Source organism: Hyaena hyaena, unplaced genomic scaffold, assembly GCF_003009895.1.
Source record: "Hyaena hyaena isolate Hyena2069 unplaced genomic scaffold, ASM300989v1 scaffold_766, whole genome shotgun sequence".
Lineage (NCBI taxonomy): Eukaryota > Metazoa > Chordata > Mammalia > Carnivora > Hyaenidae > Hyaena > Hyaena hyaena.
In genome coordinates this window covers 693,741-719,739 of record NW_024081398.1, presented here as the reverse complement: position 1 = coordinate 719,739, position 25,999 = coordinate 693,741, and the positions used below count along the sequence as shown (strand labels likewise).

General features: G+C 45.8%; 1 protein-coding gene across 4 annotated transcripts; it reads right to left on the bottom strand.

Annotated features, from left to right (window-relative positions):
- Positions 1-1,480: 1,480 nt before the first annotated feature.
- FCRL3 (Fc receptor like 3) lies at positions 1,481-18,506 on the bottom strand. 4 transcript variants are annotated; one of them, XM_039218469.1, is made up of 14 exons: positions 18,418-18,506; positions 17,648-17,668; positions 16,471-16,713; positions 15,749-16,006; positions 15,220-15,504; positions 13,924-14,211; positions 13,354-13,632; positions 12,006-12,284; positions 11,529-11,648; positions 5,476-5,503; positions 4,178-4,296; positions 3,669-3,737; positions 2,018-2,049; positions 1,481-1,934 (listed from the first exon to the last, which is right to left on the bottom strand). In XM_039218469.1, exons 1-14 carry the CDS (start codon positions 18,446-18,448, stop codon positions 1,809-1,811), a joined length of 2,178 nt encoding a protein of 725 aa, XP_039074400.1. In that variant the 5' UTR covers positions 18,449-18,506; the 3' UTR covers positions 1,481-1,808. The 4 variants fall into 4 exon arrangements, with proteins under 4 accessions (XP_039074400.1, XP_039074404.1, XP_039074402.1 ...); XM_039218473.1 differs by having other exon boundaries at positions 1,481-1,639; XM_039218471.1 differs by lacking the exon at positions 3,669-3,737.
- Between the last annotated feature and the right edge of the window lie 7,493 nt (positions 18,507-25,999).

Below are 25,999 nucleotides of genomic sequence, written 5' to 3'. Positions count from 1 at the left end.
GAGTTAATTTTAAAGGCTTGCAAAGCATCACTGTTTTTTACTTAAAGTTATAAACAAGGTGGGTGTAAAATCAATGCTGTCCATTACTTGTGTCAGTTCAAATACCTCAGTCATCAGTGAATGCGCCAGCTTGCAAAGGCCTACAAGTTTCACGGCTGTGAACAGTTCAGTGTCACCCCGGGTGATACAGGCTAACATCTCCAGCTAGTCCTTACGAATACAAGTGACTCCAAGTGACTCTGCCCCTTTTCCGGACACTTAAGCACAAATGGAATGCATTTTTGTTGTCGACTTTGGTCCAGAGGTCTCTCTGGTCCAGCAAGAGAGCAGACAAAGAAATGATAATGAGAGAGGCTAATGTCCGGGTGGAAACAAGAGCCCTGAGTAAGGGTCCTTGCTCCGTATTTATTAAGGTCAGGAGGCTTACATCTGTGATGGACGTGCAGAAAGAAACATTAAACAGTAATTATTAATTCACATGTATGAGAGAAAAGGGGTTTCGAAGGTAAGTGGTGTTAGGGGTTAGGGTCAAGACAAATCAACATCGAGGCGCCAAGCAGGCGGCCTTTTGCTGCAGGCACTGTATCTGTTCATCTTAACTTTTCTAGGGACTCAGATGAATGGGGCATGGCACCTCAGGGTTAACAAGCCATCTTTCTTGCGGGCTGACGTGGGGCGCTTTCACCCTGCAGTGGTGGCCTTCTGCCTCTACCTCTTCTCAGACGCTTTCATCCTGTGGAAGCGGCATTCTGCCCTAAGCCTTGTTAAGCGATTGGTGCAAGCTCAGAGAATTCTTAAATGTATCCCCCACACGTTTTCAATGTTTTCTTCAGTGGTGGACAGTCAGTGCTTGTTAGGCCCTGGAGGAATTGGTTGGAGCTGGTGGGCAGTGTGAGGGTGTCTCCCGTGGGCCCGTGATGGCTGTGCATCCCTCCCTCCTCTGCCGGCTCAGGCCGTGTGGGCACTGGAGCGGCACCAGGCCTCACCCACTCAGTCGTGAGAGTCGCTGTCTCCACTGGCCTTCCAGGGTTGGTGGTCATGCCTGCAGAGCCTCCAAAGAGTGGATGTTGAACAATTAAACAGTGGAATTCAGCTGCTACATGTGTGTGTGGGGGGACTTTTGATGTCCTGAGAGAGGAAGAATCTTGAAGACCACAGACTCTGTGTGGGTTGGGATGTGTGTCCTATACCTGCATCTATTTTATTCACTAGTATCATCACCATCATCACCATCACCATCATCACTATCATCACCATCATCACCATCATCACCATTACCATCATCACCATCATCACCACCATCATCACCATCACCATCACCATCATCACCATTACCACCATTATCACCATCATCACCATTACCATCATCATCACCATCATCACCATTACCATCATTATCACCATCATCACCATCACTATCATCACCATCATCACTTACCATCTGTCTATCTAAAAAAAGGAACAGAATGTTTGGAGCAAATTGTCTATGCAGAGATGGTGTATTGAGAGCTCTCAATCACGCTCAGAGCACATGGCCATGATTGTGCCCTCAGGATCCTGGCTAGACTCATCCTTCCTCCTCTGCTCCACGGGCCCAGGAGGTGAAAGCTCAGGTGTCCTGCCTTCACATGTGTCTCTACTGTGAAAACGTGCAGCATTTACTGAAATGGTGCTCATTCTGTTCCCATATGACACCCAAACTCAGAAATGCAGGAGTGGGATGGACCTCTCATCCAACCTCCCAGATGGAAGGTGAGTGGCTGCAGAGAATGAGGAGAAAGTATCTGTTGGCCGCTCAGGGTATGGGGCTAGTAGACCAAAGCCAACGACATGCATGGGACATTCTCATAGCCGTCTTCAGCAGCCTCCTGGTTCTCCCCTGCAGGGCCATCTGGGTGTGCCTTCTTCACCTCGGAGTAGATGACTACAGGTTCCTGGTGGAAATCCCACAACCATAAGTACCTAAGGACAGGTGAAGATGAACAGAAGGGAGAGAGAGCCAGAAAAGGAGACCTACCTCAGCCTTCTGCTGTGTCCTTGCTGAATGTGCTGTTGGATGGGAAGTGGAAAGAGAAGTATTAGACTGTGGGTGACAACTTACAACCCACTCACAACACACTTCAGTCTTTCCTCTGCTGCTTGAGCTGCCACTCGCTTGCTGGACTCTCCTCAGCCTCAGACAGGACATCCCTTCCCCACACATGATAAAGTCTTCCTCTGCCCCCCAAATGTCCAGAGTGACTTTCCGGGTGATTTCCTTCTTTCTCCATGGCTCATTGCTCTGGCGAAGTGGGTCCCTGCCCCCATTCCAACCCCACTCAGGGCCTCTGTGGTCACACTGATTAGGGGAAGGCAGCATGTGTGGTTCAGTCTGTGCAGGGAAAGTGGAGGAGGCAGGAGAGAGGGTTGGCATGCTAAGACCACACGGCAAATTCCTGGTGAAGATTTTTAGTGAAGCATTAGTAAAACTCAGTTTATGCATTTCTTCTATCCTTCTGAGAGGTCCTCTGGATCTCTTTAGTGTATTTATTCAGCCATCAGTGGACAATAACCTTTTTAAATTTTTTTAATGTTTGTTTATTTTTGAGAGAGAGAGAGAGAGAGCAGAGGAGGGGGGAGAGAGAGAGAGAGACATAGAATCTGAAGCAGGTGCCAGGCTCTGAGCTATCAGCACAGAGCCAGGCATGAGGCTTGAACTCACTAACTGTGAGATCATGACGTGAGCCAAAGTCGGACGCTCAACCGACTGAGCCACTCAGGTACCCCAACAATGACCTTCTATTAAGCACTGGTAAGTTACAAAGGCAGAGAAATGACTACAAGTTCAGTCCATATACTCAGAGATCCTACACTTTTTAGGGGGGAAATGGGCATGGAAGCAAATGCAATAAGTATTATGGGCACCAAGACCGAGGTACAGACATGACTCTGTTCTTGTCCCAAAGGTTGGACACAGGAAGGCTGGCAGGAGCCACCACAAGTTTCTCAGACATAACTGAACTACATCTTGACATGTGAGCAGGAATCACAAGGTAAACTAGGTGGGGGCAAGAACATTCCAGGACAAATAAGATACATGAGCACCAAAGCACACAATAGCCCGGTTTGGTCAGGAAAAATGGGAAGGGTCTGCAGGGTTAGAGTAAGAACAGAGCTTCAAGGAGGGGGGAGGCAGGGGTCTCGCTTTGGAATAAAGAGTTGCTGAGGCAGTTAATCTAGGCAAGGGTGTGATCAGTCATGGGAATCTCAGAGGAATCATGCTAGAAACAGAATATTGGGCAGCTGGAGGAGATTAGGAATAAAGAGACCAGTTAGAAGAATTATGATTGTCTACACCTTAGGTTATGAGCTGCTTACACCAGTAGTTAATGGCCATGCGTCCTTTCAAAAAATATTTGAAGAGGCCCATAGTTTTCTAAGCATTGAACTAGATACTACTGGTATGTTAGTGAAAAATGATGGTGTCTGTCCTCAGAGACTTTTTGGGGCCCTGGTGACAGTGCATAAGGGTAGGTGGGAAAGGATTCAGTCACACAACAGCAGCGCGAGAGGACCAGAAGATGCCTTCCTTCCGTGTCACAGTCATATTTGGGAGGTCTGACCAGAGGCCCCCCGTCGATCCCCTCACACACTGCCGCCTCACCTCTACTTGTCGGGAAGGGCCTCACCTGGACATCTTTCTCTGTGCTGGCCACTCTGAATCTTGGAATAAACCAGGTTGTCATCGCCAGGACTCACTGTGAGAGAATAGACCACAGCTAGTTGTAGTCAAGAGCCCACATTCTAGATTCCTCTCAGCCACCAAGTTCATAACCACCTTCTTTCTCAGACACAGTGTGCCAGGAATGTCATTTTAAAATTGAATGTGACTCTGAGGTGTCTGGGTGACTCCGTTGGTTAAGTGTCCAACTCTTGATTTCAGCTCAGGTTGTGATCTCATGGCTCATGAGGTTGAGCCCCCATGTCAGGCTCTGGGCTGACAGTGTGGAGCCTGCTTGGAATTCTCTTTCTCCCTCTCTCTCTCTGTGTCTTCCCTCATATTATCTCCCTTTCTTTCTCTCAAAATTAATACATTAACTTAAAACAAATGGAATATGACTCGGTCATGGGCTGTTGCTCAGTCTTCCTCCCAGCCTGGCGTGTCCCTGGAGCCCTGAGAGCATTAGGAAATCCTCACCGTTGCTGTACACGGGCTGCAGCTCCATTAGGGATGACGGCTCAGAGTGGGTGGGCCACTGGGGGCCTGTTCGGGAGGGTCCGGACCAGGAAGACTTCTGATGCTCATTGGGATTGCTCCTGTGACAGATGGGGAGAGAGAGAGAAGTATTTGTGGATCATACCGAGTCTCAGGGAAGCCAGTGGCTAAGAGGAGCCCAGTGTGTTTCACGTAATAGTATCGTGGCTGCCTGCCCCCAGTCTGCGTGGCTCTCAAGAAAACCCAGAAGGCATGTGATGCCAGATGCAGCCCACAGCAGCCTTACAGAAAAGGTAGACAGAGGCAAGGTCAGAGGGCAAAAGTGCACTGTCTCAAGGTCTTTTTGATACAGTAAACACTTGTAATTGCCTAATTCTTTATTGTTTTCAAAATTTTAAATGCTTAAACACTGATACACAAAGACTTTCGCATTCCCACAGAACTTGACCTTGGCCTTTTTTAAAAAATAGTTTATTGTCAAGTTGGTTTCCATATAACAGCCAGTGCTCATCCCCACAGGTGCTCTCCTCTGTGCCCATCACTCTCCTTCTCCTCCTCCCCACCTCCATCAGCCCTCAGTTTGTTCTCAGTATTCAAGAGTCTCTCATGGTTTGCCTCCCTCCCTCTCCCCCAATATTTTTCCCATTCTTCTCCCCCATGGTCCTCCATTAAGTTCCTCCTAATCCTTCTATACATGCAAACATATGGTATCTGTCCTTCTCTGCCTGACTTATTTCGCTCAGGATAACACCCTCGAGTTCCATCCATGTTGCTACACATGGCCAGCCTTTTTTAAAAGGTCCCTTTCAATGTTCCAGCTCATATTACAATAATATACCTTTCCTATAAGGTACCTCGAAGGCTCTACAAGAAAAAGTTGAGGTATTTTTTTCCCAATTTTATTTCCTTCTGTAAATAATATTGTGAATTGGACACTGATCGCACTCAAAAAGGATTTTCTGAATGAGTGTGTAGTGGAGGAATGAGCAGGGGAAAGAGCGAGGGGCAGATGTGAAAGAGGGTGCCATTAAGGAAATAGAAGATTAACATGGATAGCAAATGACATTGAGTTCTGAGTATATGTAGGTCTAAGTGAGCTGTATCCACAAATACGACTGAAAGTGGCTTTCACCAATCCCATTTATGGATTTCATGAGAATTTGAAAAGGTTAATGAGTGGTCCAGTCAAATATTTTTTAATGTGCATAATTCTGTGCCCCTGTCTTGTGGGTATAAACAAATTGCGCAGATGTTGTTGTCACAAGAAGCCGAGATCTCACCTGTGTGCCCCAGGGGCAGCAGCTCCTCCTGAAAAACAAACAAAGGATCACTGATGGCGGGTGAGCTGTAGGTAATGTGCCCTACTTTAGAATGTCCTTTCCCAGAAATCAGATCCATTCTAAATCTCAGCTATGGCAGATCTTAGGGAATGTCCGGCTCCACCCCCGCCCATGTCACGTCACAGATGGGGAAGATGGGATCTTGAAAGGTATTTGCCCAGCATCATAGTGAGTGAAAACAGCATGCACTCTAAGGAGGGATGGCCACGTAGCACAAGGGAGATAGCTTAGTATTTAACTCCAGGTCTAATGGTTCCTCACTTCTTCTCTATCCTATCTGTGGCCCTGGGAGACAGAGCGCAGGAGACAGAGTCCCCACAATATGAATCAATGGGGCTACCACAACAAACTCAGAACTCTGTAACTGTGGCCCTTGCAAACTTAACCACTGTGGGCACATAATGTTTTCTCCACACCCCATCTTTCCTTCTCTTTCACTTGGCTGATTCCAACTTATCTTTTCTCCTCCAGGACTTTCCCTGTCCCCAGCAAGCTGTATGAAGTGACCTAGCTCCATGCATGTAGAACCCTGCAATATTAGAATCACTGTATTGAATGGCGATTACCCATTTGTATGTTTCCCTCTAACTCTCTCCACCATGAAAGAGTGTGTTACTTGAGGCTACAACTCATCTTAATTATTTTTGTATTCTCAGTGGCTAGAATGTTGAAAATATTCAATAAAGATTTGTTAAACAACTAAACAAGTTGAAGTATGTATTTTGAGGACTAGAAAAAAATGACAAGTTGACAATTTTATAGCGGGTGATTACATGTAAACGTAATCTGTAAGGTGACTGCATCAGCCTTGAAAATACAGCAGTTTTCCATCATCACTGAAATACTGAAATCTGTTTGGCCTGCCCCAACGCAAGACTCCTAATTTCCCATCCCTGACATTTGCCTATTTATCTGTGGCTCTCTATCTGTCTCACTGGGCTCAGAGAACAAGAGTTATTGCCCCAGGTAAACATACTCATGAAAACTGATTGATGTCTGAAAACCCTCAGTTAAACTGGAGGTGTGTGATCCTGGCTCTAGTCTCCCTCCTTAGAGCATTTGCAATTCACATCAGTCAACAGCCCATGTCCTCCCTTGCGGGTAGGTTAGCTAAGTCCCAGGATGCATCTGCAAGTCAGTTTATCTCTTAGTTTGTAACACAGAGAACAGACCCAGAAGGTGGCTATTTACATTAACACAAGTTAATATCACTGAAGATATATGGGGCAGGCGCAGTACTAAGCAGTTTGTGTAGATAGTACCAAAATGGTAGCTACTATTATACTGACCACAAAGAAAGTGGGGTTTGGAGAGTTTAATTCACCTGCCATATAGCAAGTATTTGGCAAGTTAACACTGGAATTTTCATCCAGGCAGCTCAATCCTAGTCTTTACATTTATCATTGCCTTTGGTAACAGGTTGGGTAAACTCAGGCTTAAGGGGCAAGGCTCTTCTCTTTTGGAAAAATTTAAAGGGCTGAGCTCCTCCCTGAGAAGACTGATCAATAAGGAGAAGGAAGACTTTGCTATGAGGGAAGCACAGCCAGTCAGCAAGATTTTAAGATGAGAAAGGCAGATACCCTCTGACTGGTGGACTGTCAGAATTTCTTACTGAGCTTGCTATTGAAAATAACACTTCTTCTAAGAGCTATTGCATGACTCAGTCAGTTGGGCACCTGACTTTAGCTCAGGTCATGATCTTGCACTCCTTGAGTTCAATCACCATGTCGGGCTCTGTGCTAACAGCTCAGAGCCTGGAGCCTGCTTCAGATTCTATGTCTCCCTTTCTCTCTGTCCTTCTCCTACTTATGCTCTCTCTCTCTCTCCTTCAAAAGTACATAAACATTAAAAAAAAAACAAAACACTTCCTCTAGACCTGGAAGTTAGAAACTCTTGGGCTCCTGTCCTCACGGAACACATAAAATGATGGGTGCTAATATTGCCTTCCCTGTGTTGTTTGCTGTTGTATTGACCAAGCAATCTGTTTTTTTTTTTTTTTAACATTTTCAACTTCAACAGTAAGGTTTCAGTGTCTGCACTTGTAGTTTGTTACTAATTAATAAGTGCCACCCACATAGGTGATGAGATAGAAAAGGTAGTTTTGAAAGTAGGATGTGTAACCAGCCTTTCCTAAGTCACCATGGTGCAGTGGAGAGAATTTGGAGTCAAGAGCTAGGAAGATCCCCAGATGAGCCTTAACTTTGATGCTTAATAGATATATGAATTGAAAAGTTGACTTCACTTATGAAATATCCTCATTTTTCATCTCTAATATGGTGATAATAATATTGATTGAATTGAATGTAGTTATTGAACAGTTGGGAGAAGTAGACAAACTATAAAGTTTCATATAATGGGCTCTAAATGAATGACACATTTTATGATGAGCACTATTGGCATTAGTGCTTTTATTCTCTTTATATATTTAAAAAAATGATACATGCACATAATTTCATAGGTTGTGTTATTCAAGAAAATACTAGGTAGCTTTAAAATATCAATCATAAGGGGTGTCTGGGTGACTCAGTTGGTTAAGCGTCCAACTTTGGCTCAGGTCATGGTCTCACAGTTTGTAGGTTTGAGCCCTATGTCAGGCTCTGTGCTGACAGATTAGAGCCTGGATCCTGACTCAAATTCTATATTTCCCTCTCTCTGCCCCTCCCCTGCTCATTCTATCTCTCTGTCTCTCCAAAATAAATAAATGTTAAAAAATTTAAACATCAGTCATAAAATTTTGGTGCCATTTTCATGCAAAGAACTGGATAGAAGCTCATTGATTGACATGAAAAGATGGGTAAAAAGACAATGCTTGACCAGCATCATTAAGAAAACATGTAAACTTGTTCTTTAAACTGAGATCCAAACGTTTTATTTGTTTGCTTGCTTGATACTCCATATGAGCCCTAAGAAAGGGAGAACAGAAACATTTGCCCTGACAGAAAAGGAAATGCCATGTTGTGCCAGGCAGAAGCGCAGACAGAAAGTAAAATTTTAGTAATTCCAAAATATAAAGTAAACCTTATAGGCACCCAAGGCATTGAAAAAAAGAGTCCATTAATTCAAAAATCCTTGATCCATGATAAATCATGTAGAGAGGAAAAATGCAGCCACAGGAGAACAAAGAAGGGTGGCAAATTTCTTGTCATAAACAATGCACACAAGAAGACAGTAAAGCAACATCTTTAAAATACTGAAAGAATAAAAAATCTCAACCTATAACTCTATGCCAGCAAAAATGTCTTTCACAAGGAATACAAAACAAAGTCTTTTACAGACATATAAAAACTGAAATAATTCAGCAGCAGCAGACCCATACTATTAGAAATGTCAAAGGAAATCTCTTAGGCAGAAAGAAAATGATACCAGATGGAAATATGGAGGTACAAAAAGGAATGAAGGGCATCAGAAGTGGTAACTACCTGATTAAATATGTAAGATTCTTAAATTATACTTAAGTCTCCTTAACAGGTAAGTGATTGTTTACAAAAATAACAGCAGTGTAGCTAGGAAAGAAGAAATGGAGTATACAATGGTAATATTCTTATACTATATATGAAATGATCCAAGGTCACTTGAAGATAGGCTGTGATAAGTTAGATATCTATACTATAAACCCTAAAACTACCACTAATGTAAATGAAACAAAGAATTATAAAGTTAATAAGGCAACAAAGGAAAAAATGGAATCATAAAAAATATTTAGTTGTTCTAAAAGAAGGTAGAAAAAAGGGAAAAGGAAACAAAGAACAGGTGGGACAAATAGAAAACAAACAGCAAAATAACAGACTTAGATCTAACCTTATCAACAATCACATTAATGTAAATGGTCTAAACACTTTAGTTAATAGGTATAGATTGAAATATTGGATTAAATGGCAAGAATTAATTATGTTATCTACAAAAAATGCTTTAAATATAAGGACACATATAGGTTAAAAGTAAAAAGATGACTGGAGAAATACCATGTTAATACTACTTACATTAATATCAAAGACTATTTCAGAGTAAATGACACCAACAGGGATAAAGATATTATTTCATAAGGATAAAGTGGTCATTTCATCAAAAATACAAATAATAGAAACACTAATGCACCTAATAAAAGACGTTCCAAATACCTGAAGCAAAGCCTAATAGAATGTAAGAAGAAGTGGATAATCCACAATTATATTTGGCAATTTCAATACTCCTCTCTCAGTAGTTGATATATCAAGTAGAAAAGCAGTAAGGACGTAGTAGACTTTAGCAACAGTATCAGTCAAATTCACCAACAGACCCCTACTATAATAAATGCAAAAAGAAGTACTTCAGGCAGTGGGGGTGCCTGGGTGGCTCAGCTGGTTGAGCGTTTGACTCTTGATCTTGGCTCAGGTCATGATCTCAAGGTTTGTGAGTTTGAGCCCCTCATTGGGCTCTGTGCTGACAGCATAGAACCTGCTTGGGATTCTGCCTCTCCCTCTCTTGGTCTCTCTCTCTCTGTCTCTCCATCTCTCAAAATGAATAAATTAACAAGGAAAAAGAAAGAAGTACTTCAGGCAGGAAGAAAATGATACCATATGGAAATACAAAAAAATAAAAAATACTAGAAGTGGTAACTCTGTGGGTATTACCTTGACATCAAGTCAAAGGCAGGATAAGAAAATAAAGCTATCAAGCAATATCTTTCATGAACCCAGATGCAAACATTCTTAACAAAATTTTACCAAATCGAATTCAACAAACATGACCAAGTGAAGCTGACTTCAGAAATGCAAGACTGGCTTAACATTCAAAACTTAAAATCCATATCACTTGACTGGAAAAGAAAATCATATGATCATCTCAGTCAATGTAGAAAAATAATTTGACAAGCCTGTTTTCTTTAAAAGCCCTCAGCAAATTACAAATGGTAGGGACTTTCTTAGCCTAATAAAGAGAATCTATAAAGAATCCACAGCTAACATTATCATACTTAACGATGCTTAATGATGAGACTAAATACTTTCCCCTAAGATTAGAAACAAGACAAATATGTTTGCTGTCACCTACCACTTCTATTCAACATTGTACAGGAGGTTCTAGCCAGCACATTAGTGCATTAAGGCAGAAAAAGAAATAAAAAGAACCCAGATTGGAAAGGAAGGAGTAGAACTACCTTTATTTGCAGATGACAGAATTACCTATGTAGAAAATCTGATGGAATCTATAAAACAGAGACTGGAACATATAAATTTGTTTATAGCAAGGTTGCAGGATACAAGACCAATACACAAAAATCAGTTGTGTTTCTATACAGTAGCAATGATAAGAAACTGAAATTTATTTATTTCGTTCTCAGAGCCTTTATTAGTTTTACCCAAATTTCACATTACGTGACTGGCATTCAAATATATCTCAGTTTATGGTTGATATCTATGGCTGTTGTCTATTTTTTGTTACAAATGGAAGGAGTTTTCTTTTTTTATTCCTTTGTTCTCAGTAAGCTTTGAGCCAGGGGTGGAATGGTAAATACTTACTTTTCTGATTTTTTTTTCTAATCATAATCATCACTAGTTTTTTTTTTTTTTTTTTTTTTAATAATTTTTTTATTTTTATTTCAAGGAGAGAGAGAGACAGCGCGAGCAGGGGAGGGTCAGAGAGAGAGGGAGTGACAGACTCTGAAATAGGCTCCAGGCTCTGAGCTGGCAGTCAGCACAGAGCCCGACGCGGGGCTCGAACTCATGAACCGCGAGATCATGACCTAAGCGAAAGTCGGACGCTCAACCGACTAAGCCACCCAGGCGCCCCGTTACCTTTCTGATTTTTAATTGGAAGCAAACTCTGCGACTTGATTTAGATCTCAAATTAAACATATGGAGTAACAACCTTATTGAGAAATTTATGTTGCCACTTGCCTACAGAGGGTCTAGTATCTGGGAGGGAATAATGACCTTACCGGAATGCATCACATAAATCCAAATTGTTATAACAATGGCAAGAGTCACAAAACCGAAGGGCAAGACAGAGACACCCACCTGATTTCCTTTGGGACCTGAAGCGACCAACCAGAGCAGCAGTAGCAGCTAGGCCAAGCATGCTTAGCAACCACCCGAAGACTCCCACAGTGATATGGGTTACCTTGTTCATGGAAAGCCCTACATGGGAAGAGCTATGTTTGAGTTCCAGTAGCAAATGTTTTTTATCCAGACAACATGTCAGTGGGGGCTAGAGGTCTATCGGGGCAGGTTTCTCCTGGATTCTGAATTCTCCATTTGAATGATTATCTCCATGATAATTTGTACTTTTCAAAATAATAGCACATGATTGTTAGTATCTAAGATTGAAATAGATTCCCTTTCCTTCCCCCATGAAGCCAGCACCAATCTCTAGAAGTCCCAAGCCTTGGGGGTGCATTTTCGAAAACTCTTTGATGCTGGTAGACTGTGTACAGTCTGTAGGGAAAATATTTTATTGATCTTGACTAACCTGTAGGCCAGCTATACCCAACCCACCTGTGACGTTGAGTGACACCGCCTCACTGCGCTGGGCCCCCAGGCCATTGTCAGCCCCACAGGAGTAGTTTCCAGAATGTTCTGTGGTCAGAGAGAGGTTAAAAGATGCTCCTCCTCCAAAGGGGGCTGAGGTGTTCCCCAGGATGACATCCTCATGATAAAACCAGTATAAGATTGGGGGAGAACCCCTCTGGACCTCGCAGCGAAGTTCTAACACATCTCCCACCATGATCTGGGCCACAGCAGGGTTGAGGGTGAAGACAGGGCGAGACACTGGAACTGAAGAAGGAAACATTTCATTGGAAGTTTTAACTGAGTATGTACACCAGATAATAAAGGAAATATTCAGCATGATTTAGTGGTAGGAACCTGGACCTGGGATCAGGAGAACTAAGTAACTTTGAGTCCTGTCTCTGTCCTTTATCAGTTCTATTATGTTGATGTCTTGAAAGTTTCAATATTTCTGAGTCTCATTTTTATAACACACATTTAAAGCTGGTAACGTTGTACATGTATATAGTTAAAAAACAAACATTTGGGGTGAGTGTCCAACACTTTTGCCAGTGGTGTGGGATCATGACAAAATCCAGAGAATGTAAAGGTTTGAATCACTGGAAGTCATTGCCATATCTCTTTTATCCTAACATTTTCCCTATGCCCCAGTGCTCCACTCCAGCCCCCAAGTGCCATGCACTTTGGAATAATCCTGGTCTGGACGATGGGTCTTCCCTAAGTGGATGTGCACGTTGCTGTCCACATGAGCTGGAAGTGGGAGATGCAAGATGCCTTGGGTCCTCTGGTGAGGAAAAATTTTGTTTGGGAATGCTGAGAACAACAGAATAAATTTCCTATTGTTCAAGGAGTCAGATGGCCAGAGAGGTTATTAGAGTCTGAAAGCCATGAGAAAGCTTCGTAGCTCTGGCTCCCAGGAGCATCCACAAGGAGAGATGCTGTCTCATAACCCAGCAGGCGTGTAGTAATGGGGACTGGATGGGAGTAGTGGTGGAGCACGTGGGCAAGGCCCGGTCTCGTCACTTGTTCTTAGACAAAGGAATTGAGAAATAAAGCTTTCTATCTGCTAAGACATCACATATCTGGTATTTTGGAAAGTCTGTGAGCCTCTGATAGAAAGACTGGAATACGTGACTGTTAATGACAATGACAAAGAAATAAAGGAGTCGGCTGAGTTTTGGAATGTGTATTCACAAGGAAGAGTCCAGGAAGGCCTCAGGTGGAGGCAGAAGTGGGGAGTTTTCTGGGACGTCACCCCAGCAAAAGGCCCAGAAGGGGCTCTCTGTGAGAAGACATAATCTGTTCTCAATTGTGACTGTTGAGAGCATGTGCTTACCCATGACGCTGAGTGACACCACCTCACTGCGCTGAACTCCTAGGCTGTTGTTGGCCTCACAGGAGTAGTTTCCAGAATGTTTTGCGGTCAGAGAGAGGTTGAATGATGCTCCTCCTCCAGAGGGGGCCAAGCTGTTCCCCAGGGCGTCCCCCTCATGGTAAAACCGGTACAGAATTGGAGGAGAGCCCCTCTGGGCCTCACAGAGAAGCTCCACCACGTGCCCCTCCACGGCCTGGGCCCAGGGCATCCTGACAGTTAGGACGGGGCGGGACACTGGAACTGAGGGAGACAGGGGGCCATCAGACAAGGTTTGTGACAGGGTGACACTATGACAGATTAATGGCTCTACTCAACGACCCTAAGAGTAGACATCCTCCTTGAACCACGGGGAGGAATCCTGGATAATTTTGTTTTTTGTTTTCCTTACTACTCCGTCTTCTCCAAGAAGTAAATTGGCCATTAAATCTTCATACCTCTGTTCCTTGCTTCCTTCAGAAGATCCTCGTGGTTGACAGAGAACCTAAACCTCAGCGTGGGAACAGGGCCAAGTGACAGGAATGAGGAACTTACTTCTCAGCGTGATTCTGATCCGTTTACTGAGGATGGGGCCGTCCATGTTGTCGGCCGCACAGTAGTACCTCCCGGCATTCTGCTCCCTCATGGAGGCTATCCGCAGCTCGGCAGACAGGGCGCGCCGGGTCTTCCTGCCCAAACTCCTTTCCAAGCCCTCCCGGTGCCAGGAGAACATGACAGTCCCTGTTCCCTCAGCTGCTGAGCAGATAAGGACCAGATCTTCTCCTTCAATCAGCTGGCCCACAGGGGGCTCAGTCTCTAGATTCACATCAGACACAGGAATCCCTAGGAGGACAGAGGAGGGCCTGGCAGGGTCTCTGTGGCAGGTGGTGCGGGACCAAAGAGAAGGCTGGTGTTGCCTTAAATAAGCCAGTAGCAGCAGGTGCAATGGGCAGGGGTCTTTTATATTTTTAATTAAAAAATGTTTACTTATTTTTGAAAGAGAGAGAGAAAGACAGAGTGAGAACAGGGGAGGGGCAGAGAGAGAGGGAAACACAGAATCCAAAGCAGGCTCCAGGCTCTGAGCTGGCGGTACAGAACCTGATGTGTGGCTCGAACCCCTGGACTGTGAGATCTTAACTTGAGCTGAAATCAGATCCTTAACTGACTGAGCCACCCAGGTGCCCCAGCAGGGATCTTTTAAAGGAGGAAGTAAGAAATTGCAGGAATTTTGCAAGAAATGCAAAACCTGTCCCCTCCACCCCCCCACACCGATTCTCATCCTTGGGTAATGTGGGCACCAAGCCTATGATCTTCTTTTAAACCTAATGTTGACCACAGTCAATTTTATGGACCCTTATCTCTGATGCATCGACAGACCACGGAGAAAGTGAGAACACTGGGAAGGCTGCTCAGATCCTGATGTGACTTGATCAGAATCCAAACCCCTCTCCACCCTTTAAGATTTCTCCAGTCTCAGCTCCATCTCCCCACATTCTTCCCTGGCTATTCCAGTTTGTGTTTCTCTTCCTCTTTTCATGTTATTTTGGAATAATTTTCAGTCAACACACGGATGCATCATAGGGGCCACTACGGGCTGCATGTGGTCCTCAGTGCTTCTTGCTCTCTGTTGACCCACAAGGAAACACATCCCGTTTGTGTCTGTGGCCCCCACAGGGCTGGGCACCCTGTACATAATCAATAACTACTACCACCTAACTCAGAGGGTAAAGGATGTTACAGGGAAGTTAAGCCAGTGCCGAGCATAGAAGAAAAGGATGACAGGATGCCTGGCTGTTATGCTCAGGCACATTCATGATCCCAGGGAGCAAGAATTGCCTCACAGACACTCACTTTGAACATGTATCTGGGATCTTGGGCTTGTTTTCATGATCCTGGAAGTCGTTGTTCTTGCTAAGCACCAGTAGGCCACAGAGTCTTCACTCCACATGGTGGGGATATGGAACTCCGGGGAGTTGCTCCAGCCCAACCCCAGAAGCTGATTTTCTTTGAAGAAACAAAACTGAAGCCTAATGTGTGTCCTCTGTGGAGGGAGCCAGGTCTCACATTTCAGGGTCATAGGGCTCCCCTCAATGGGCTGGGAGGGGCTGGCTGTCAGCACAGGACTCGGAAACAGCTCTAGAGAGAAGAACAAATGTAGTTCCCAGGTCAGTGAGGCTCTGAGCTTCTGGGAAGGTGTACCTGTGTCCTCAGGACTAGCATCCAGAGATAGGGACCCATGTGGATCGAGCTACCTCCTGTCTCCCTCCCATGGCTGCTTGGAAGAGGTTGCTCATGGAATCCCCACTGACAAGCACCTCTCTTCGATCCCCACATGCTGATACCTTGCCAAGCCTATTACTCATAGGAGTGTAGCCATTACCTTGAACTTGGATCTTTAAAGGATTTGAAGTTTCTATCCACAGATTCCAAAAAGATTCCCTAGAAGCAGTACAATGATATGTGCTATCATCATCCAAGGGTGGATATACTGTGATGTTTGAGTTATAATGACTTCGAATTATTTTTTTATTTTTGTAGTAAGATTTTTCCATAATTTCTTCTTCCTTTTTCCCTCGGCATCTCAGAACTACTGGATCTCCTTCAAAGACAGGGTGTGAAGCCTGGAGGATCAGCCAGTCTGCAAAGAGCAAATCAACATACTCCATCTATTTCTTTCTTCAAACTCTCATTTCTGCCTGAGGAGAAAGAGCCCTGCCTACCCCTGTGAACATCCTCCACCACCATTTCCACATGGCCCCAGTACCCTGTACTCCCTTGTCCTAAGCCAGTGAACTAATTTTCAGACAGGTCCTTATGAATCCTCATAAGTGTTGTTAAAAGAGGAATTTTACACCCTATCTTTCTTCAGACCTGAGTCCCTTTCTGCCCGGTGGCTTCTGGGTTACTGACTCGTCTCTGACTGGAGGAGACAGACAATGTACAGTACTCTGCAGCCCTATCTCCTTATTTCCCCTCTGGGATCAGCTCACTGAATAGCCTCAGGCCTATTCACAACCCTGTCTGGGCTCCCTGTGTTCAGTCAGGCTCCAGACATGCTGCCCAGGGGCTGAATTTCAGAGACTCACCCCCTTCTTTCCTCACCAGTTAAAAACTGCACATGCACGGGGTTGCTGAGGGAAGATCTTTGGGTCTTGCAACTGTAATATCCAGATGTTTTTATTTTGATTTTTTCAGATTGGTTTTCCAAGTGACGCCCATTGTGATACCAAGATATGGATTCCTGGGCTAGAGGATGGTGATCCTTACAGATGAGAGTCACTGTCTCTCCTTTGAAGGCGGTGGACCATGGAGGTTTGAGGAGAAGTAAAGCTTTTGGAAGTGCTCCTGAACAGGAAAGAGAAGAGTTCAGGCAGGTGAAGGTGAACAGCACATGGGTGGACACCAGGGGAGCCTACAGCTGGGAAGGGAAGGGAGCCGACACCACCCACGGACACTCTTGGGTGGAGTCTGTTCTTCCTCAGCCTGGAGGTGGGCAGGGGGGTGTCACAGGGGAGAGGTCTCAGGCCCCTGGTGTGGGCTCCAAAAAGCTCAGGAGCCATGACGTGTAGCTGGGCAAACACTGTCCGGCCTCTGAGGCTAGGCTGATTCTGAAATGCTCTCGCCCTCTACATTCCCGCCAAGGCACAGGTGGGCCTGGGCTGTGTGCACCTCAGAAGCCCTTTCTAGACTCTGAAAAACCACTTCCTACTTGGTTGCTCATAATTAATCAACACTTTTTCCACTTTTGTTACTTTTAAACATTGTTCCACTTGAGACTTCATGGGGAAGGAGACTTGTGTCTGCTCTCCGGCTAAGCCAGACACAATAAAAAAATGGAGGGCTATAAGGAATTGGAACGGAGAGGCATGGGCTGCCTGAGAAACCGCCTCTGTGGATGGAACTGCACCAGACCAACGGGACCAGAAACTGAAGCATGACCACAGCACAGCCTCTGTGAATGGGAGCGATCTCTCTGTCCTTTGAAGGTGGCTCTGGTTGAACATACAGGGTGGGGGGGAGGGGGTCCTTAGGGAAGAGAGGAGACACAAGGAAGGTTCTGGGCATTAGCCTCCTGTCTCTGCAAATGCTTCTTTCACTTGGGCAAAGGAGGAGAGAACTGAAGGCTGGAGAGATCACAGGAAGCTCTGCTCGCCCACCATGGCCACAGGTGTCACCACTGGTGTTGACACATCCCCGCAGCCTCCACTTACGGGGCCAGGCTGGCTGGCCGGAAGGACCCACATCCAGGGAGCAGGAGGAAGGATGAGGGAAGACTGACCTGCTGGATGTTGTCCGGGAGCTGTGTGAGAGCCAAGGGTGAAATGTTAGCGCAGGCCGTGCTGGGACAGCGTTTTTAGTGAGACTCTGAGACATTCCCACGGCCCGGCCACAGCCACGGCTGTTTCTCCGGCTTTTCCTCCCATTTCTTGGCCCGCATTCCATACCTCCAATGGCCCCCTTCACCCCTCCCCCCACAAAAACACAGCCTATGATTTATGGGATAAATGATAACGGCTCGGCTCCACACTCCTGGCCTCCTTGCTGGGCTCGAATCAGCAGGGGCTCTCTTCTCTGGCCTGAACTGGACACTGAGGCCAAGGCAGAGAAGGGCCTGGAGAAACGGCTTACTCCCCCACCCCACCTCACTGCTTGGGCCCCGTTCCTCCGACTGCTTTCAACCTCTGGTTAAACATTGACTTAATGTCTCAGCTATGTTCCTCTACACCTTCCCTCCCTCGCCTGTGTGGGCCCAAATTGCTTATCTGAGTGTTTAGAGGTGAGGTCCAGCAGAGAGAAAACCCAGGCTTCCCAGGAGGTTAGAGAGGACACAGCGGGGAATCCCTGGGTACCACACTTGGCTTGCTCTGGGGGTCGCTGGACCCTTTTGGTTTTCCTGGGCACCAGCTCTACTCACTTCCTACCTCTTGCTGTGTCTCTGAAGCCCAGGAAACAGAGACAGAAGCCTCCCCGTGACTTTGCCCCCCACCCTGGTTTTGGCCTGGCTGACGTTAGGAACGTAGGCCCCAGCCCAGTCTGGGCTCTACTCACCCAGGATCAGCAGCAGCAACCACAGAAGCATGGAGTTCGGGCCTGGCTGAGGGCAGGGGAAGACCGTCTCACCAAAAGCCAGGCTTCCCTCTCATCTGTGAGGGAAGTACGGAGAGCGGGACTCAGATAAGGCCAGCAAGAACCAAAGAAGAGGAAGGAAAGCAATCATATCTTGCCTGTGTTCTCAGACCATGACGTGACTGCCTCCCTAAATGTCGTCTGTCTTTCAGGGATGGCCGATGGGAGCTTTTAGATGTTGGCAGCAGCCTTCCAATGCTTCACAGCTGTCAAGAAAGCCGCCCAAGGCTGTGCCTGGCTTCTCTGATAATGCCACGCTGCAGATCTGCTGGTATTCAAATAACATTTTCCTCATTTTTCGGATGGAAACCCCCTACCTTATCTTACATTCACACAAACTTTAGTGTCACATGAGGTACCAGTATAGACAGAGGTCGGGAGTGTGCTGTGTGGGTACATGTTAGAGTGTGAGCCCCACAAAGTCAAGGTGCCAAACCAGATGTAAAACACTTTTGACTTTTGCATATGCTGTCCTGAAGCTGCTGAAGAGGTAAATAGTAGAAATTTGCAGGGGCGCCTGGGCGGCTCAGTCGGTTGAGTGTCTGACTCTTGATTTCAGCTCAGGTCATAATCTCAAAGTCATGAGAGTGAGCCCTGCATCTGGCTCAGCACTGACAGTATGGAGCCTGCTTGGGATTCTCTCTCTCTCTCCCTCTCTCTCTGCCTCTACTCCATTCACTCGTGTGATCTCTCTCTGTCTGTCTCTGAGGCAGCAGGGTGCCCTTTTGGCTCAGTCAGTAGAGTATATGACTCTTGATCTTGGGGTTGTGAGTTCCAGCTCCATGTTGGGTGTAGAGATTACTTAAAAAACAAAAACAATGATGGGCATGGAGGAGGGCACTTGTGGGGATGAGCACTGGGTGTTATATGGAAACCAACTCGACAATAAACTATTTTAAAAAAAACCAACAAAAACAAAAACAAAAACAGAACCCTCTTCAGATTCGCAAAAAGGGCTTCCCAAAGTCCCACTCTGACCTGCGCAGTAGGGTGGTGAATGGACAAGCACACAAACAGGAAGCTGTTCAATGCAGGTGACACTGGCTGGGCCCCTCCCCTCTCCCCTCCCCCCGCACTGTGATTCTTACCATTGCAAGATGCCTCCAGCATTAACCTTCAGGAAACATGGGAGGAAGAAAAGGTTTATTACTTACATGTCCTGGAAACGATATCACACACCTGTGGCCACAATACGATATCACAGGCTTGGGGTTCTTCTGCTTTTACTGGGGTCCAGGGGTGGGGAGGGCTACTTAGGATTCCTGGGCTTAACTCTTTATCAGTGAATTTAAAATATAAGGGCAGGAATTTAAATGCGTGAAGAATGAGAACAAGCGGTCCAAATGGTCAGTTACCAAAATCAACCAAGATCAACCGCAGGCTGGAGACAGGTGCCTGCCCTGCACAGGACAACCCCAGGGGCTCACACACAAGTCCCATGTCTGACTCAGACCCTCCCCAGCCTCATGGTCCAAGGGTCCCTCCTGATTACTTCCTGTTTCAACCCCGCCTACGTTTCTTACTGTCGATTTCCCTCCCTAGGTCTGCAGGGTTTGCAGCCATTATTTGCTTATCTTTCTGGGCCTTTCTCCCTCCTGAAACTCTCAAGGTGTGTTGATCAGCCTCTTGGGGCTTCTCCCTTTCCTTTCTTCACTCTTTCTCATCTTTTTCTCTTGGCTCCCCTAACTGAAGTATTCCCGCCAACCTGTCTTCAGTTGTCTGGTCCTTGCTTTCCTGGGGTCTCCTCTGCTGCTGAATCGCTTCCGTAAATGTTTCAGGTCAGCTGTGTTCTTCTGTTCCGATTTCTGTTTGGTTCTTTTACATGGTTTCTATCTCTTTGTTGTAGCTCTTCCTTGTCCATGCATGGCTCCCTGGACCTCAGTGAGTGTCTTTATGGGATTATTTTTAATTCTCTGTCAGGTAAATCCTATAATTCTACTTCATTAGAATTTGTTTCTGGAAATTAAAAAAAATTTTAATGTTTATTTATTTGAGAGAGAGACTGAGTGTGAGTGGGGGAGGGGCAGAGAGAGAGGGAGACACAGAATCCGATCTAGGCTCCATGCTCTGAGCTGTCAGAACAGAGCCTGATGCGGGGCTCAAACTCGCAAACCTGAGATCATGACCTGAGCCAAAGTCGGACGCCTAGCCCACTGAGCCATCCAGGCACCCCAGGGAAATGTAAAATGTTACTGTGTTTGGTACTTCTTTGCCTGCTTCTTCATTTTCCTTGACTTTCTGGGTAGGTGCCCATTCATTAGACAAAGAATACACCTTTCCAGGTCTTGGCAGACTGGCCCCATGCAGGAGAAAACCCCTGCAATCAGCTCATCTAGAGATTCTGGGGTGATCTATACCCCTTTCCCTCCTCGGGGAGAAACAGGTAGCTGTGATTCCTGTCTACTTACTCTGTGCTGAAGTGGGGCGGGGATTAGCTATGGCGTCCATCAGCCCAAGGTACATCACTACTCTCCCTCTGGCAGTTAGACTACACAACCTCATCAGAGTATCAAGACTATTGAGGTGGATGTTGGCTTTTCGGACAGCCTCCGAGAAGTTGAGGTGCTGCATACATGAATCAACTCTTTTGCTTCCCAGGAAGGAAGCTGAAAACTGGGATTTTTGTCTTGTTACTGTGTGCTGAGCAGGGGAGGATCACTGATATCTTTCAGGGCCATCTACAGACTCTTCACACTTCCCTGGGTGGTTAGACTTGTTGGAGCTCCAGACAGGCCAGGTAGAAGATGGTCCTGTAGGAAGCAGGGGGTCCCAGATTCAGGAACTGACCCCTACGTCTTCTGGGTGAAGATGGGTTCTAGGGACTCTCTTGCTGGTCTTGTGATGCTGTGTCAGAGGCAGAGTCCCCAGGGAGAGGGTCCCCTGGCTCTGATGGGCCTCAATTCATGTTCTCATGGGACATAGAAGTCTTTCATTAGTTTCTGATTTCTTTCACAAAGGGAATTTGTCTGTAAGCCATTGCTGGGTTGGTTTGTGGGAAGGTGTGTGCAGGGCTTCCCATGCTACCATCTCACCCAAATCCCAAATTCCATTGTGTTTTCAGTGCCCACTTCCAGAGCTTTGTTATCTGGTAATTTGCCAATAAGTAGTTGCTGAATGAGTGGAAGACCAATGGACGACAAAGAGCAGGATAACAATTGAAGAAGTTCAGACATTAAGATAGTTTCTGGGGCACCTGGGTGGCTCAGTCGGTTAAGCATCTGACTCAGCTCAAGTCATGATCTCACCGTTCATGACTTTGAGCCCCACATCGGGCTCTGTGCTGACAGCTTGGAGTCTGGAGACTCTTTCAGGTTCTGTGTCTCCCTCTCTCACTCATACTCCATCTCTCTCTTTCTCAAAAATGAATAAATATTAAAAAACTTTTTAAAAGGATATTTCCTTAGTCACTCCTGGTTAAAGATTTCTGCAATATTCTAGAGATGAAGTATGGGTTACGTTGCTCTAAACTACATTAAACTGTTTATTAAAACTGTACTCCATTTGTTGTGAAGTGTGGGGTTATTGTAAACTATTGATTATACAGAGTGTGGACGTCACTTCTTCTAAGAGGTCTTTCCCGACCTGCTGAATTTGAGCTGGGTGTTCACCGTTTGTGCTTTAATAACACTCCAATTTCCTCCGCAGAGCTTTCAGCCCAGTGCAGCCTAATCTCTTGTGTCTTTGACAGTATTTCCCAGAAATGTCAGCACCTTTAGGGAGGGAAATGGCTCAGTTTTGATTTCTCTGTGTCTGGCACAACTGTCATCAGAAGAAAGAGTCCATTGAATATGGACAGCTTTGAGATGTAGTGTGTTCAAGACCAACATACTCTACACGTGAACGAATAACCATTCCATGGTTGAAGGTGGAGATGATGCTGATTCGTGTGAACCATTATTTCCTTTGTCTGGAAAGTGTTTAGGAAGCAGCCTTCTGAATGCTCTGGCCCCTGTGGGGCCAAGAATACTGGATTTTCTATCTTCCCCTCTGTAAGGCAAGGACGTGTCAGGTGCATATTATAGTCTTAGCTTCTAGCACAATGCATGCCATTAAGTGTTGTGTTGCCAGATACAGAGTCCCCAGTAGATTTGAATTTCATACAAAAACACATATTTTTTATTGTTACTACATCTCATACAATATTTGGGATACATTTACACTAAAAAAGAGTCTTTGTGTATCTGAAACTCAAATGTAACTAGAAGTTTTGTATTTTTAGTTGCTGCATATGGCAAACCTAACTGGACAGAATCATTTCCGATTTGCATGAATAATGTGATGAGTGTTGTGTCGGGGGCACTGGCTCCCTGTGGTTTGTGGGGACTCCTGCTCACTCCTCAGCTTGCCCCACCCTGGAGAAAGGAAATGATTCACCTGGTAAATTTGGGGGAGTGATCAAGGAGGGGTGCCAAGCCAGCTCCGCCTTGGATGCAATCCTGCTTGTAGGGAGGTCTAGTCTCTGTGCAGGCACAGACCTTCCCCCGAACGGGATGGAATCTGGAATTGTGAGACACAAAAACAAAGGAGCCGCATATTCACAAGGTAGTCTTTCCGCGTTGGGATTCGGTGAGAGGAGGGCATTTGCTCATGTCAGGGACTCATACTGGACCATCTTTCCAAGTTTACTGAACCTGCAGCCTCGGGGCGTATGGTGTTGTGACCTTGCTAAGTGACATCGGCTTGCAGTGTTTTTATGAAATAGACCAGGGGATGTTTCTACAGGGCAGGACTACCCCATGGATACCAATAAGGAAAGGGGTCAGTAGCCTCACTGGAAACCTGGAGGGAGCTGGGGAAATCCATTGTGAGCAGGAACGAATGAGGCAGGGCTGTAACTATGGGCACTAAGCACAGGGATGGCCAGGAGGGCTGCCTGGCAGCAGAGCCTTGGGGGGTCAGGGGTGACCCCATAGAGGTCAGGGTGGCCTGAGGAGCTTTCCAAGGTGCTCCCAGCTTCAGCGCTACAGCCTGGTTTAGTGAAAAGAAATCTGTGAAGCTTTTTAAGGCCCTGGTAACTGGATATATTGAGCTGTAAGGATCCTTGTGAGCCACAAAACACCAGTAACAGTCCAGCTTCAAACGGCTCATGTCAGGCCTGGAAAGTCTGCTGCGTCAGTCACCCCGAACTCCACCCTGTGTGAAGGCCCAAGATGCAAATTGGAGGGTTGCTCTTGAACTCCCGTGGTATTCCAGTGTATTTGAAGAGCTGGTGGGTAAGGTTCAAGACTACGTAGTTATTATAAACGGGCATGCAGGGCTTGCCTCCAGAAACACACACAGCAGTTTAATTTCCAGAACCTGCTGAGATGTACCTTCCACCTGGACTGACCGTGGGCCACGAGGCGGCAATTCCCCCCAGGCTTCACAGACCCCCACAGGCAGCAGCCCGCCTGCCTCGCGGAGAGCGCGGCCGCTGTGCTGCTCACAGCCCGCTGGGTCCTCAACCACAGTGTCATACCTTACTCAAGGGGGAAGTGAAAGCTAGGGGAAGGCGCAAAATAGGTGGTTCCCGCCAGTCCCCAAAATAGTAAGCGGCCTTAACCTTTTGCTGGAGGGTTTCTCACTACTGAATTTAGGTTCAAAGCCTCTGGGCTAACCGACATCAACTGACTGGCATCCTACTGATGCCAACAGAGAATTTCTTGCACTCCTTCCTCATATGTGGCTGGGTCTCTGTTAGGGGCTTTGGAGACATTAAACACGGGTGCTGGGGCATAAGTGTGCTCGATGCAAGGAAGGGGGATGGCCTCTTAAAATCCAGTGGGTGTGGGGCCTGGGGGCTGTGCTGTGATAATCTATGCTCTATTAACTCCTTGAAATCATTAAAATTGTGTGGCTCACAAGAGTCTCGTCAATGCAACTTCCTAGGACAGCTACACGGCCTCAGCTACATCCGGACTTGGAGAACCACCTCTGAGCTGAGATGGGGCAGAGTGAGAAATTGGGGTGAGGGTTTACCTTCATTTATTTAGACTTTTGACTCACAAAACATATGATATCAGGGTTTGATTTACAGTGAAACCTTGGTTGGGAGCATAATTTGTTCTGGAAACATGCTTGTCATCCAAAGCACTTGTGTATCAAAGCAAATTTCAAGAACCATTGGCTCAGTTGCAATCATGTGACGTTGGGCCTCACGTACGACTCGTATTGCAAGACGTCGCTCGTTTATCAAGTTAAAATGTATTAAAAATGTTTGCTCGTCTTGCGGAACCCTCGCAGAACAAGTTACTAACAGTCCAAGGTTTCACCGTATTTTGATTTTAATGTGTCTGTAATTTCTCTTACAGGGGGATCTGATTTTTGAACCTCACTTTCTTGCCAGGGATGTCGACAAGGGAAGGAGGGCACGGGAAAACTTACAGCATCTTGATGTTGTAATTGTACTATTGGAGGCTCTTAGGTTACCGTATCTCACCGCAGAAACCCCGAACAGCGTCTTGGGCTGAATTTGGGATGGAAAATATAGTTAGAAGTGAATTTTCGCCCTGGGATGCCCAAATGGCATTGACGTTATTTATTTAATGTTTTTTCTCTGAGTCATTGTGCAAATTGCACAGCCTGCACAGTGGTGTGGCCAGAGGGTTCTCCCAGGAGCAGGGCTGGTCTTGGGGGAGCAGCTGTGAACACTGGGACCATGTGTGGGAACTCCCAGGGCAGCTATCGGCAGCACAGGAGAAATGAGATCCCTAAAAACCTGCAAAAAACGATACGAGCTCTTCTAGCAAAGGGCAGTAGAAGTGATAAAAATTACTCTTGCTTCACACAGTCCCTCTCACGAAGCTTACTCCCTGTTTCAAATATTGGCGGGTGTTTGTGTCAGTTGCCATTATTTCTTTCAAAACACTTGGTAGAATTGCCGACACCTGGGCCTGGAGTTCTCTGTCGCAAGTTTTAAACCATTGGTTCAATTTCTTTCGTAACTTACAGCCGTATTTAGGCCTTCTTTCTCAGATGGCCTCTTTTGCTATTTGTTTTTCTATAGTTCTTCCTGGAAAAAAATTTCTGGCAACTGTCCATTTCATCTATTTTTCATTTTTACTAAAATTGTGTATCATCTTCTTGTGTTAATTTTTTAAAGTTTATTTATTTATTTATTTTGAGAGATAGAGAGAGAACACGAGCAGGGGAGAGGCAGAGAGAGAATGGGGGAGAGAGAATCCCAAACAGGCTCCACACTGTCATCATAGAGCCCAAACGGGGCTTGAACTTATGAACTGTGAGATCATGACCTGAGTTGAAACTAAGAGTCAGACGCTTAACTGACTGAGCCACCCAGACACCTCTTGTTTTAATTTTTTAAAATAGTTTATTGTCATGTTGGTTTCCATATAATACCCAGTGCTCATCCCCACAAGTGCCCTCCTCCATGCCCATCACCCCCTTCCTCTCTCTCCCACCCCCATCAGCCCTCAGTTTGTTCTCAGCATTCAAGAGTCTCTCATGATTTGCCTCCCTCCCTCTCCCCCACTATTTTCTCCCTTCTTCTCCCCTATGGTCCTCC